At 42.1% G+C, this 14224-nt stretch overlaps 1 protein-coding gene across 4 annotated transcripts in view; it reads right to left on the bottom strand.

The window, feature by feature from the left end:
- The window catches only part of ntrk1 (neurotrophic tyrosine kinase, receptor, type 1), a 44964-nt gene that overhangs the window by 15871 nt on the left and 14869 nt on the right, over positions 1–14224 (bottom strand). For all 4 annotated transcript variants that reach the window (XM_030393402.1, XM_030393405.1, XM_030393403.1 and 1 more), the window contains 9 exons: positions 11514–11588; positions 10811–10882; positions 7713–7781; positions 6263–6417; positions 5817–5959; positions 4227–4365; positions 1139–1471; positions 311–390; positions 118–220 (listed from right to left, as the gene is read on the bottom strand). In XM_030393402.1, coding sequence (XP_030249262.1) covers positions 118–220; positions 311–390; positions 1139–1471; positions 4227–4365; positions 5817–5959; positions 6263–6417; positions 7713–7781; positions 10811–10882; positions 11514–11588 — 1169 coding nt within the window. The remainder of the gene's footprint in view (positions 1–117; positions 221–310; positions 391–1138; positions 1472–4226; positions 4366–5816; positions 5960–6262; positions 6418–7712; positions 7782–10810; positions 10883–11513; positions 11589–14224) is intronic.

Raw genomic sequence — 14224 nt, 5'->3', positions numbered from 1 at the left:
ACAAAAGTGGTATCAATCTTCTCATTAAACTCTCAGCACGTCAGAGGACAAGTGTATTTTCCAACGTAAGTTTTCCTCTAATCAACTAACCAAATTAAGCATGATATGATGACTTACGGTGAATACCGAACTTGGAGTGCTGGCCACACTTGTTGATAACCAAAATCATGACGAGAAGGAAAGTGCAGGCGAACACAGCGAGGCCCACGGCCACCGACACCTGTTCAAACAGAGACACAGCAGGTTAACACACAGTTACGCTCGCTCACATCAGCGATCGCTACATTTTGCATCGGGAGCGATGACGTACCACAAACACTCGACTCTCGGGGTTCTCTGTGACGTTCATGTCTGAATCGTCCGTCGGAGACTTACTTGGATTATTGACGACTGAAGCATATAGAGGAGAGAAAACAAACACATCTGTGGTCACAAATCATAGTTGATTAAGTCGATTAAGTAAGTGGATCATGATCCCATGGTCAGGTGGTTCGAATCCTCATCGCCACACTTTAATATTTCCAACACACTGACTCGTGGTGAGGCAGTGTGAGGCAATATCTGTTTACTCCAAGAAATCGCACTGTATTTTCAGCAGGAATTGAAGTTTTTATTTATCTTTTCAGGCCAAAAAATGAAATGAAAAATGGTTTCAGTCTTTTCTGCTGTCTCTGGTTTGTCATTAGGAGACTAGTTGTGACTTCTCCGTCAAGAACTCAGCAGAAATTGTAACTTTTTTACGATGGTGCACCACTTTACACCAATGGTTAGAAATAGAAACAGAAATTAATGAGTGGTTTTCAGCTTTTGTTGGTGATTTGTAGATCAATATGTGTTTTGCGTATAATTATCTACAATATATACAATGCTTTATTTAGTTCTAGATGACCAGGATAAGTGATTCATCAATGTATCAGGTCGTTCTTCACACAATGCTTTGTAATTTTAGTATTTTGAGGAACTTATTTTAAAGTAAACAGATAAATCAAGCAAATGTTTCTGGAACAACCGGCGTTAAAATCATAAGTTATTCAGGTAGATCTCTCTTTTGGCTGCCCTTTAATGGCCTCCTCTGCTCGTTATGGGATGCTGCTCGGAAAAAACATTCTGCCGCTGCGATGTGGTTTCAGGAACTCACCGGGAATTATCCCCTCAGGATCGAACAACCCGAAGGGGTTGTCCATAAACGTCCCGTTGGCCGTGGCCTCATCCCTCCCCAGTTTGTTCTCAACGATCAGAGTGTACTGGCCGTTGTTGATGTGGGTGGGCTTGTTGAGGAAGAGGCAGCCGTGTTTCACCGATCCGTCGTCCGAGTCAGGGATGAGCTGGGTGTATGTGAATTGCGATCTTTTGAGTTCATTGCCGTTGTACAGCCAGGTGATGTTTGGCTCAGGGTTACCGTCCACAGCGAAGGGGAAGCACCAGTGGTGCTGCTGCACTGCGTCCTTCAGGAAGAGGATTTTGACTGGAACTGTTGGGCAGAGGCAGATGTTTGAGTTCAGGGGAGGTTAAAGAAGAGATGCAGCAGAAAAGTAACCGAAAAACATTCCTCCTCGACAAATGTCGAGCTGCACGCTGGTCCGCTGCCCCTCACATGTTTTTCTGACTGAATGTCATATTAGAAAGTGAAAACTGCAGTTGGGGAAATAAACTCACCTGTTTTCTTGCCCACAGTTGTGGAGCTGAGGTTTAATACAACTCATACAAATATGAAGCGACTGCCAGCAGCCAGTTAGCTTAGCTTAGCATAAATTCTGGAAACAAGGGGGACACAGCTAGCCTGGCTCTGTCCAAAGGTAACAGAACTGCCTAAAGCTCCTCTTCAGTTCAGTGATCTAGTTTGTGGATGTAGTTCTGACACAAAAGTGTTCTCAACAAGGCTTGTGGATTATCTCAAGCAACCGAGTCATGATTTCTGGTAAGAGACATTGCTGTTTTCTAAAATTATGTTTTGCCGCTTCGAGCATCACAAGCTGAGAACCATCTCCTGTCATTATGTTTAAAAGAGGCCCCTAAACTTGGCAACTCACACCAAAACAATCCAGATTGCTAAATTACACTACAGGTAAGAGGAAGAATATGTATTTTTTGAGAGTGGATGAATGGCTTTTCTTATTTTCTCCCAAAGTGTTGTTCCTGGAAATGAGAATCAATCAACTATCTTTCTGGTGCTCTAACAAAAAGCTCAGTCAAATCCTCCCGATTCTACCTTGAAGTTTAATTGTCTTTGAATTATGTTAATATGATGCGAGGTTCAGTCAGCTTTGCACAGAAACGGCTGGTAGAGACGTCCTTCAGGGGGAAACGTCTTCCGTCTAAACTTCGACGAGGCTGTACTTTCTTACATTTACTGGAGTTTAAGTTAAATCAGTACTTCTACTTTTACCAGAGTCTGTTTTTTACTTCTGCTTGAGTAAAGAATGGATGCACTTTTTCCACCTCTGACGTTCCACCACTTAATACAGGTCAAGTAATGATCAGAGAAATGCTCATGCGCAGGCCCATACGCTACGATTATACGCCTAATGTGCACTTTGATCATGCATCATGTGTAACATAAAGTCAGGGGTTGTTAAAGTGCCCTGCAGGTTCAACTCTGAGTTTCCACGAATCGATGTTCTGTCTTCCATCTGTGCTGCAAACCCGTGCTGACCCGCTATGAATAATGAACCCTGGTCGTCGTCGTGCCCCCCCCCCGACCACAGAAGCTACCTGGAAGTTACAGGAAATGGCCTCATTTAGATCGACGAGACTCTCAAGTGCAGAGACCCCACCCTCACGCTGCACAGGGTACTCTGCTGCTCTTAACCCGCGACCCGGGCTCGGAAAAGTGCTGCGCTAAGGAGACACTGAGGCGTTTTTTTCTCCTCAGCGCGGGCCCGCTCAAGTCCGTTACACTGAGTGAGATTTAGCGCTGTTTATCACATTTAACTAATCTTTAATTAGAGACCTCGACGCACCGAACGCAAGCTATTTCACTGCAGGGGCTGAAAGGAAGGCTGGAATTATGTTTAATGAGCAGATTTGGACAATGGACAGAAATGAGGCAAACACAGGAAATTAAAATCAGTCCAGATTTATAGACTGGAACATTTGCAGATAAAATATTCACTTGGATGGTTTGTATCGATAAAGATCTGATTATTATTTTTTAAAAAATTTTTAGGTAAGAAAAAATGACATTGCAAAAAAAAAAAAAAAATACAAAGAACAGCGTTGAGATATGAGAGGGAAGCCACGCGAGGGGCCGTGAATCAATGGCACAGAGAGCCACTCAGCAGTAAACACCCACTGTTCTGGGAGGTAATTAAGAGTAATTAAAGGGCTAGCGGTTAACGAGTGTCCGTCCACCAGGGGGGCCGATGTTGATAGATTAGCTGCACTAACGCATTTACAGGCTGCCAATCACTGCAGACGAAGCGGTTTTTCCGGAGTAGGAGGGAAAAGTCCATTAGCGCGGGGCTCAAATCAGATCTTAGCGCGGGTTATCAGCCCCATTTTCCTGACGTTCATTATCTGTCCCTTGATGCTTGTGCATTTGGCTTCAGCTGATCGGCGCCCCCCCCCCCCCCCCCCACCCCGCTCCTTTTTGGCTTTATTTTCTCATGAGTGTCACTGAGTCGGTGATATACGATATTGTTTGGGCGGTACTTCTTTTTCAGTAATGTATCACTAATGCATCTGAATCTGTTTTGGTGTGGGACCGCTGGGTGCTGTCATTCCTCGGTTGTTCCTCGACTTCCAGATGCACTAATGCATCTGAGAGGGGGAAACAAAAGCGAAACCTCTCGGGGTCAAGCTGCAGCTGCAATTTAGAAGTAGAGTCCGTGTGGGGCGAAGGTGTTCTTTAAGAGCAAGGCGAGGTAAGTTCCCTCTCTTTTGTCCTCTCATTGTATCCCCGTATTAAATGGCAAGCCATACCGGCAGCACTTCACTCGTATTATTTTAACACTTCTCGCCAGTCGCAGGAGTGAGTGGCAGATGACAAAGAGCTCCATTAGAAGCATGGTGGGTACATACTCGTATTTGTAGAGGGGGCATTTAGAAGAAATCAGTGCGCAATCCCATTTTTCCTTTCTCTGGCTGTCCACCCTGCCTGCACTAGAAAAATGGCCCCGGTGTGCTCTCGGCCTAACCTCCATTAAGCCCGACGACTCGTATTGAGCCCTGTGCGCTTTCAGGAGTGCGTTTTTTATTTTTATTTTTTTTATTTTGCAGGCACTTACACTCAATGTCCAATTGCACCACATCTTCCCCGGGCCCAGCTTGGTTCTCGGCTTCGCAAGTCAGGTTGTGCAGGTTGTCTTCGGAGGAAACGTTGGTGAGGTAAAGGACCAGCTCTAATGTGGAGCCCCAAATGAACTCCTGCGGCAGCCGACAGGGAACACAAAGAGCAGAGGCGGTTAGTGCGGAAGCGGCGTCCAGCGCGGATCACTTAGAGGAACGCAGGTTAGAGCAGCGCTGCCTGAAGTGCCTAGAGTTGGTACGCCACAAGGTTTTTATCTGACCCCCGCCAGACCTTTCTAGAAAAAAAAATACAAGTGGTTTGTGAGTTATTTAAACATGTGGGATCCATAATTCTTAATCAAGAGTGACATTCTGGACAGGAAGGGAATAAATGTTGGCAGTAGAACGTGTCATTCAGATTGGATGACAACGATGGGTATGTTTATGGAGACTTGGGGACAATTTACAGCAGTGATTGTCAGGACATCTCCAGACGTGTTTGCGTCAACCAAAACAGGCATTTTAAGCCAAACATGATCTTTTCCTATCTCTAGCAAAGTGTTTTTTTTTGTTGGGGATGGTTGTGGAGTTAAGCTCGGCGAGAAGACTGTCGAGCTGTGTTTCAACATTTGTAGTATAAAGTATGAAACCACTGGATTTTTTTTTTTAAATGGGGGACCAGGGCGCTTCAATTTTTAAAAGCGTGACACCACCGGATATATTTCCAGTCTGATATTTTTGACGAGATGTTGGGAAAGGTTTGTGGGGACAAAAGCAGGTACTTTTAAGACAAACTTGATCTTTTCCTGTTGGTTTAGGCAATAAAATGGATCTTAGAATCCCCTGAAAAAATCCAGTAAGAGCTTTACAGCACAGCGAGAAAAACCGAAAAAAGGAATTAAATTACATGAAATAAAATGGTACGTTTTTACAAAAATCTACAAAAAGTCAGCCGGGTCTTACAGCGTGCGGCTTCAGACAAATAACAGACACAAGCAGAGAGCAGTCAGACACAGTTAAAAGCCAGAGAGGGAAAGTGCATCGCTTGAAAGCATCAATAAAGTGAGCGCAAATAGAAGAGGGGAAGGAAAATACGCATGTTTTGGGAGGACACGGAGCAAATTCCACCTCCAAAAAAACATGAAGTCCAGGCTCCAGAGACGGACAGCAGATCTCATCTCCCTGACAGTGTGGCTGAGGGACTGTCGCTGTCAAGTCAAAACCACTTTTCTTTCTTCATTCCGAGAAAAACTCAGCTCTGTGGCAACTTCTAGGATTATTCAAGGACTGTGTATATAGTTTGTCTGGCTTAAGAAACAGGAGAACGTCTCAGGGAGAAGCGCTCCCTCATTCAGTTTTATCAAAACACCGAATTTGTTAATACCTGGTTTTGACTGGACAGCGAACGATGTGCAGAAGCAAAACCACTGAATTCTTAAAGACAAATGAAAATTCAAACTAAATTTGAGGGAATTTAACTTTGGGAAATGTGCAGCAGACGAAAAAAAGACCACAAAGAAAATAAGATGTGTGTGTGGAGAATAAAAAGAATGTTATGTCATCAAAATCTGAATGACAATCTTCACTACCTGGGTTAAGAAGCGAGAGCGCAGCGTCTCCGTCCGCCATCTGACATTGGGCGTGGGACTTCCTGTCACGTGACATTCAAACGTCAGGTTGCCTCCTTCTTGAATCTTCTCCTTGGAGGGGACGATCGTCACCAGCGGCAGACCTGGGGGCGGCAGAGGAGACGGCCTGAGCACATGGCAACGAGCACGGGCCTCTAATGTGATGGCACGACCGAGAGTCGAGGCAGATGTGCCGCTCTCATACGTGTCCTGGCAACAAGATGCTCCTGCTGTGCGTGATTAAAAGCAACAACTCTGAGCCAGTTCCTTCGCCGCACCTGCTTGTCGAGGCCGTTAATGTGCAGAATGGTTAATTCTCTGGGTTGAACAGTGTCACTTCAAAGCTTCATCGACAAATCGAAGGGACGAATCATAGAGGTTTGAAATTGTCATGAGCTTTAACTCACTGCAGTTATCTATCACCAAAGAGTTGAGGGGCACTTCGTGATCATCGGAGAAGCAAGACAACATCTGGCTGTCCAGGTCGCCACGTTCATTGTGCTGCCACTGCTGGAGCCAGTGGAGGTCACACGAGCACACCAGAGGGTTGTCCCTCAAAACCCTGGAGAGAAAAACAGAGGTAATGAGCTCTGCTGGCTACAGTTTTTTTATTTAAATTCTTATAAAATGCACAAAAAGATTCAGCGTCATCTGTCGGTCTTCATAAACACTATTTCCACCAACGAACCAATAATATTCCCTTCGCAAACCACCGTCCTCCCTTTAACTGATTTGTGTATGAATCCTTGCAGCTGTTTGACTTTAGATACAAAATAACCTTTCATAACCTGCAATTTTACATATCTTCAATGATAATTACATTTTTCTTCTGTTTTTTCAAAAAGCAGCCTGCCGCACTGAAAAGAGTGTCGTCCTTAATTAGTGTGTTCACCCATGAATTAACCTCAGCAAAAAGTGCTCCGTATACAGAGATTAACCTTTAAATTCTGTGTGCTTTTTCTTGGTATATTTTATATTTATACCTGCTGCCTTTCTACTTTAAAGTCGCCGCATCTTCTCGTCGCCTGATGTCGACTGAGGCGACAAAAGCTTAATTAACTCGGATGCTGTTGTGCTCAACTCACTGAGCACAAGCCTCTTTATATTGATCTTTCAATAAAAATCTAGAATGTCATGTCCTGAATGTGTCATTTTTTCCCCCCGGTATGAAATATGGTCGCAAATATTGTTATTTTTCAAGGTATTGAGGTCAGAAATTCCAGTATCGTGACAACACAAGCCAGTAGTGAGCACATTTTGGGGGGTAAAGCTGGGAAGAATATTCTGATCGTATCCAACCGAGAACGAGGGGCTAGCGTCTTTTCAATCACGAGGCAGCCACACTGAATGCTTTATCATCCATTTTAATCTAAACAGGACCATGCTTTATGCAAATGAGAATCATGTTGTGCTGAAGAAGACTCAAGACTCATTGAAAAACTGTTAAGACGTGATAAAAAGTGAAAACTTGGGTCATTTTCTCACTAACTGCTGCTGCAGGTTCACTTTTCAGAGCCAGAATCTCCATCCTTATTTTATACAGTCAACGATATCAACACTGAACAAACTCCTTGGTAATTATTACCAAAAAATACCAATTGCCAAATTAAATCAGTTTAAATATACTGTAGGTAGCCATCAAGACCTCGGCTGCCAAACGAGCACTGGAGCAGTGAACACAGGCGACGGCAGTATGAGGTGGTTGGCGTCCCTTGATTTTATTTCTTTTTGGCTCCTGCTGTTGGTGTGCAGCCCAATCAGTAAGAAGGATTTCTCCACTTATGGCCAAGCTTGACCTCCTGGGAATTTTCAAAATGATTTGAATGAAACCAGAGTGACCTTATTAAAGAGACTCACAGGTTGAGCAGCGGGAGAAAATGAAACACCCTCCAGGAGATGTGTTCCAGATAGTTGGATGCCAGGTTCCTGTGAAACGAAGAGAGAAGACAGATGAGATTATGTACGCGTGTTTTTAGCTTTCTATAGGTGATTATTTTGTGCGATACTTCCGCAGCCCATGTAGTTGCTTATTTGCTTATTTTTCTAGCGGCACCAGAAGCTGTTTTTTTTTTTTCTCGGAATGAACCTCCTGAACAGATTAAAAAATAGTCAATATTCGATTATAGTCTAAATGATGTTTGCATTCGAGCTGTCTGCTCAAATGTTGCTTGAAGAAAAAGAGGAAATAAATTAATAATTCTAGACAAAAGAAAAGTAAAAAAATAAAGTTAAAATGTTCTTTCCATTGTTGTTCCTCGTCCTGCTCTGCAGTTGAGTCACGCTGTGATTTGATTGCTCACTTTTCAGAGCAATGCTTACCTGCCTTGAATTACTCTCAGAGGAAAATGTTAATGCATCCAAATGGGCTCTGATCAATTACCTTGGCGAGAATATTTCACACCAGCCAGGAGCTACACTCACAAACACCTCCAGCGCACCTCTCGGTGTTGCCTCAGTGCTCGGTACATTAGGTGATTAGTCCAGAGACACAAACACTTCTGGGTAGAAGGAGTCTGCTCAGATACGCAGGCTGGAATACTTAGAAGAATTGTATTTGGGGGGGGGGAAATAAGTTTATGATAGAAAGTTAACTATAAATGTCTGTGAAATGTTGCATCGACACTCACAGTCCTCAGAGGATGAATCTTGGAATGACTGAATGAATTTTCATAAAATATTTTGACAGCTATAAGATTGATGTGTACAGATGTCCATAGTGTCCAGAATTATTATTTCAGATTCCACTTTCAAGTCCAATCCTCTGGTCTATGACCAAAAACCTGCAAAAATTCCATTCCCTTGAACCTCAGCTGTACTTTGTGTTTCGTGCTAAGTAGTAAATATCAGCCTGCTACATGTGAAACTAAGAAAATGGTAAATATTAACCATGCTAACACGGTTAGCTTGTTAGCATTGTGATTGTAATGTTATTATGAGCCCAAGGCTTTTCTTACAAACCCGCTCTCCGTCTCCGATTGAGCTGCGTACACTGTTTTTCAGCAGCTGACTTCAACTGATCGGCGACTTCTTCCCATCGACAAAAACTGGACTACGCTGGACTACCAGAAAGAGGGAGGTCAGTCGGCCAGGAAGAATTAACTTGTCAATCACACCACAGATGAGACAAGAATTAGCTGACTAGCATGCTGTTTTCTAAACCACCACTGAGGGAAACGGCAGACAATCTGTTGAAGGTGTGAATGGACATTGCCACCTTTCCGTTCATGACTTAAACACACTCTAAGATGTTGATCACATCGTCACTGGCTAAACCATAATTTCAATCAATCAGCATCAATAATAAGACTTTACGTTAACATGTGCAGCCATTAACAGCCTCTTTGTGACTCTGCCTTGAAAATCTTCCCAAAAAAAACTGACACGCAAACGTGATTAAAGTAATCTTACATCTAAAACTGTGTATGTCAGGCTATCATAATAAACTGATAGTAGATGAAGGCTACATATCGTTTTGTCAATGCTCTCAGGCCACTAAGATATCACCACGGTGGCTCTCACATGATCCTCAGACAGCGAAGGGACCAGGCTGTAAATAAACCTCCTTCAGAAGATGACAAAAAGCCACACTGGGGAGCCGGCACATGGAAGCCAATACATATTCAGTCTGGCAGGGCCAAGGGTTCAATTATTTGTTTTCCTTGCTCCCAAAAGTTCATGTCAGATGGGTTAGCCATTGGGGCTTATCCATTACCAGCTCGATTCCTGTCCGAGGCCCACGGGGTGGGGGGAGGGGGGGGGAGCAGAGCCGGGAATAGCAGATCACTTTCTTTTTTTTGCCATTTTTAAGAAACCGCATGCAGTTTTTTATGAAATTGACGGTTGAGCTCCAGGATGATCGCGGATGAAGATGAGCGCAGGAGGAGAGAAAGGAAAAGTGGTCCAAGCCTCCGCGTCCTCTGCTTAGTTTTGCTTGTAATCTGTTCCATCGCAATCTCAGAAATACGTCTGTCACACATGAGCCCCCTACACACCAGCCCAACCCCGGCCCACACTCTCCCTCCACGGTGAAATATTGATTAAGTGATAATGGACCCTTAGTGGAGTGTATTTATTATGCATCAGTTGTCGATAATCCGCCAAAGTGAGCGAGTAAAAGGTGACTGGTGGATGTCTTCTCCAGTTTCTCGAGCTCACCCAGCCTACCTCACCACCACCACCACCACCACTACCACCCCTCCATCTCTGGTCCTCCAAACCCGCCTGTCCTTTAGATAAACAACGTCAGACATGGAGCACAGGCTCAGCGGGATGACGAGGACAAGATGGTGGCGATAAGGGTCAGCTGCTGATGAATAGACGAGATTTGATTGCTCCAGTCTTCATAGTATTATAATTTAACTGTTCAGAGATTGTGTTTACTTAGCTGAAAATTTTAAAATATGTTGCAGATGTAACTACCATGCTGCTTGTTCACTTGTTTTCTCAACGATTGTTAAAGAATTAATTGATTTTATGGCTGCAAATCAACACTATTTTCACTATCAATACAGATGAATCTACATTAATCTGCTGTTAAGTCTATAAAATATCCCAAAAAACGTCTTCAAAAACATAAATCCATGGAACCTAAATGTAGAAATATATAAAACTGAGAAAATCAGCAAGTCGAATCAATACAGTGCACTAATTTATCCAAACGTGCTAATTTTTTTTACTGGGACCATTAAGAAAGACTTCTAATGAATGCAGTCTGTGGCTTCAGCACCTAAAATAAGCTCACATGTTTACCAGATTTGTGGATGAGTAATTCACCGACCTGGACGAGAGAATGAGTCACTGTGATTTGCAGAAATGTAGCCCTCACTTCACGTGACACGTGCGACATTAAAGGGCTGTCTGAGCCCTGACGGACAGCGACAAACAGGCTGACCCGCACACAGGTCACAACATGACGAGGGGCAGGACAACCCCTCTGTATCGACAAGGACACTTACACATACTGGAGCTTGAGGTTGAGTTGGAAAGCGTTGGCAGCGATGAACCTCAGCTTACACGATGTGACCGTGCTGGAGACGGGGAGGAAGCACAATAAACATCACAGTTTATTTTGATAGGAATAAAGTCTTAAAACTCAGAAATACTAAAACTTGTGTGAGATAGATAAAAGCAGGGTTTTGTTATTGGAATTATTGATAAATCTGACATTTTTTCTCAGATAAATGATAAATTATTTTTGGTCTCTTAAATAGAAAACTGTGAATAATGTTCTTTCCCAATGCCAGAGTTGACGTTTGCACGTAGCTTGTTTTGTTCAACAGGAAGACCAAAACTCAAAAATTCTTTAATTTACTTTCCTGGAAATAGATTTGTGTTTAAGAAACAAAAACCAATGAATTTTCGGCATTTTAACCTTGAGAATTACTTAAATGATCAACATTCAAACCAACAGTGACTGGTGCACAACGTTAACCTAGCGCCAAACGATACTATGTCGTAGGCAAATAAACCTCTGATATTTAATCCAACTATGAGTGTTTGTTTGTATGGAATGGCATTGTTTATTGAGAAATGCAGTGGCAGAACAAACACTACTCAGTACAGGGCAGAACAACAATATAAGGATGCATTAGTCTTCCATCTGAAAGCATGAACTTGTGAACTGTTTGTCTTAGAGGCCAAGAGAAAAGCTTTACTTACAGGTTCTTCAGCTCCCGGTAGTTAACAAGATCGATTTCTGTTATGTTCTCCAGGCCCGCTTGGTTTTCTATGTAGCTGGTTAATGAAACAAAAAAGGAAAAGAGAGAAAGAGAGAGTTGCAATTTAAAGACATATAATTTGCTGTGATCTTGAGCCTTTTGTTGTGTTGCATTGGTGTTCAACTAAGCCTACGCTGAATGACATAAAACATAGTAGGTATAGAAACTATATGAAAAGGGAAAAAAAAACAAAAAAAACGTACAGTTAATAAAACAGAGGAGTTTATCATTTTTTGCAGTTATCATTAAAGGAATTCCAGCTAGATGGATGAGGTGGAACAAAAAAATACTGATTGAATATTTTCATTTACGAGCGGCTTTGTTACAGTAAATTCCACACAATGTTTTCCTCAACTCTTTACTCAAACTGAAGCACATAAATGACAATATATTGACGATAAAAAATCCACGGAAACAACAAAAGGCTGAAATGCGTTGTGTTGCCTGCGTAACCTTTGTGTCAATACTCTTAGCGGCTAATTACTTAAACCATTAACCCCGCGTTTCAAAGGCACCATTATTCAGAGTTGGTAAAAACAACATGAAAAAAAGGAGGATGGGTAGAAAAACATGCGACCATGGGAGTGAGTGGGAGTCGAAACCATGGTTAAAGTGATTTTTTTTTAGATAATAAGCAGGGATTCAAACAGGTTAGCGGTAACAAAAAAAAGAGGTGAGAACAGTGCAGGTATAGAGAAGAAGAATAAACCGGGTACAATCAGGAATAATCTGAAAAGGAAAATTCAAAGATTTGTTTCACTTAAAAATGATTCACATACACTTTGTATCAACAGGTTAAATACAATATACATAAAAAAAAAGTATGTTGGGAAATCATGTCTAAGCTTATTTAGTATCCAGTGTTTGGAATATTGAAATTAAAATAAATAACAGGAAATGTGAATTAGATGAATTTCTATCAACAGTTTAGGAACAAGTAAACTGGACTCCAAACTGGAGATGTTGGTGGTTTAGGCTTTATAATGCTGAACTGTAACAGAGTAGAAGATGAGTCGACAAACTGTAAACAAGTTGTTGTGCCAAACAGTAATAAACCTCAAAGAAGAAAAAGAAGAAATGCCATCTTGGAAATCTATCTATTCACCTATTTATCTGCTCAGATAGCCACAAACAGAAATAGTTCAATAGTCCCAAGTTAAATGTTTGCTGCATTTAAACTTATTCTGAAAAGGTGTTTCCATTCCCCAACTTTTTTCTTTTAAAAGGCAAAAACCATCTCAAGAGTGTAAAAAAAAGTTTAAATTGTCATCACTTTCACCTTTTTCAAATGAGACACTTTCAGAAATGTTTTAAAAATGAAATATGGTGGGCTTGTAATTCCAGAGAAAGTGTATTTTGAAAGAGTATTTATCAATATAGCTAAACAGTGCGTGAGTGACCCGAACAGGAGCAGCAAAAGGCTGAAGAGGTTGGTGTGTTTACCCGGAAAACTACATCTCATAAACTGTGGAAAATGGACGTTACCAGACCTACTGAGTGAATTAACAGTTTGAATCGAGCAGAGAGAATGCAGCCAACGAAGTCAACCAATCATGGGCGGTATAGGGTGGGACTTGTGAGAACTGGAGTGGGATCTGTAACAACGGCTTCAATACAGCTAGCCAACCTTTTGCCGATCGAACACAATATGTCTGGGGTTCTTCTCCACCGTGTTGGTTAAGAAAATCAGTGTGCTAGCAAGGTAGCCAGCTGAAAAGGTATATAGTTGATCAAGAAAAGGTTACATCATCATCATCACATCATAAAGTAAACACCAATAAAGTGCCATAAAACAAGTCCTGCATGCTTGAGTTCTCATGAAATGATTGGCTGAACCACAGCATTAGCATTCATTTTTCAGTTCAGTGCATTGAACACAAGCCCCTGACCCGACCGAAATGAGCACAAAGAATGATTTCTCCTTGACCTCGTTGACATCCACCAAACAAACTAATAACCAATAACAAAACCAACCGAGATGTCCAGGGACCTTAAACCCACAAGCTCATGTAAGAAGTGCACATGTGGAAAAAATAGTGCCTGAAGAGACGCTGGGCAGACAAGGTTGAGGGGAAATTCTTTTTCCACGACACGGCCCACCTCAGGATTACTAGTGAGCTGTAGATCAATTGAGCACTCAACACAAGGACAGCCAGCTCTTTTCATGGGATGTTTGAATAGATGGCTTGATCGGACCTACCAAGGATCTTGCTGGAGCAAACTGTCCATCAGGAGGACTCTTCTTTGACTCAATTCAACCAATAATGGTATAAGCAATGTGAATGTCTTCAGTCCTCTCCTGAACACATCATAATGTCCTTGGGAAAGATTTATTTTCCTACTTAAATGAACCAATAACTCACCATACAAAGCAATCCTAGGAATTGCATTATCATCATTAGGCGACAGCCACAATGTTTGCAAAAAAGAAAATAACGGCCCGTATGTGCATCCACTTTTTAAGTACTTATGTACTGCACAAACAAGTAAACGAACCCTAATTTGTTTTATTATAAATAGCAAACTCAAAAACCCTTTTGAATATCTGTTTTCAAAAAGGACCCAAGCACAAAACCCCAGACAGGAAGTTAGAAAACAATTAGCGAGCTTATATAAAGTAAACTGTGAACCAAATAACAATATTTGCAGTCA

Source organism: Sparus aurata, chromosome 17 (genome assembly GCF_900880675.1).
Source record: "Sparus aurata chromosome 17, fSpaAur1.1, whole genome shotgun sequence".
NCBI lineage: Eukaryota > Metazoa > Chordata > Actinopteri > Spariformes > Sparidae > Sparus > Sparus aurata.
The sequence above is the reverse complement of the archived record's forward strand: the minus strand, read 5'-3'. Positions and strand labels throughout refer to the sequence as shown.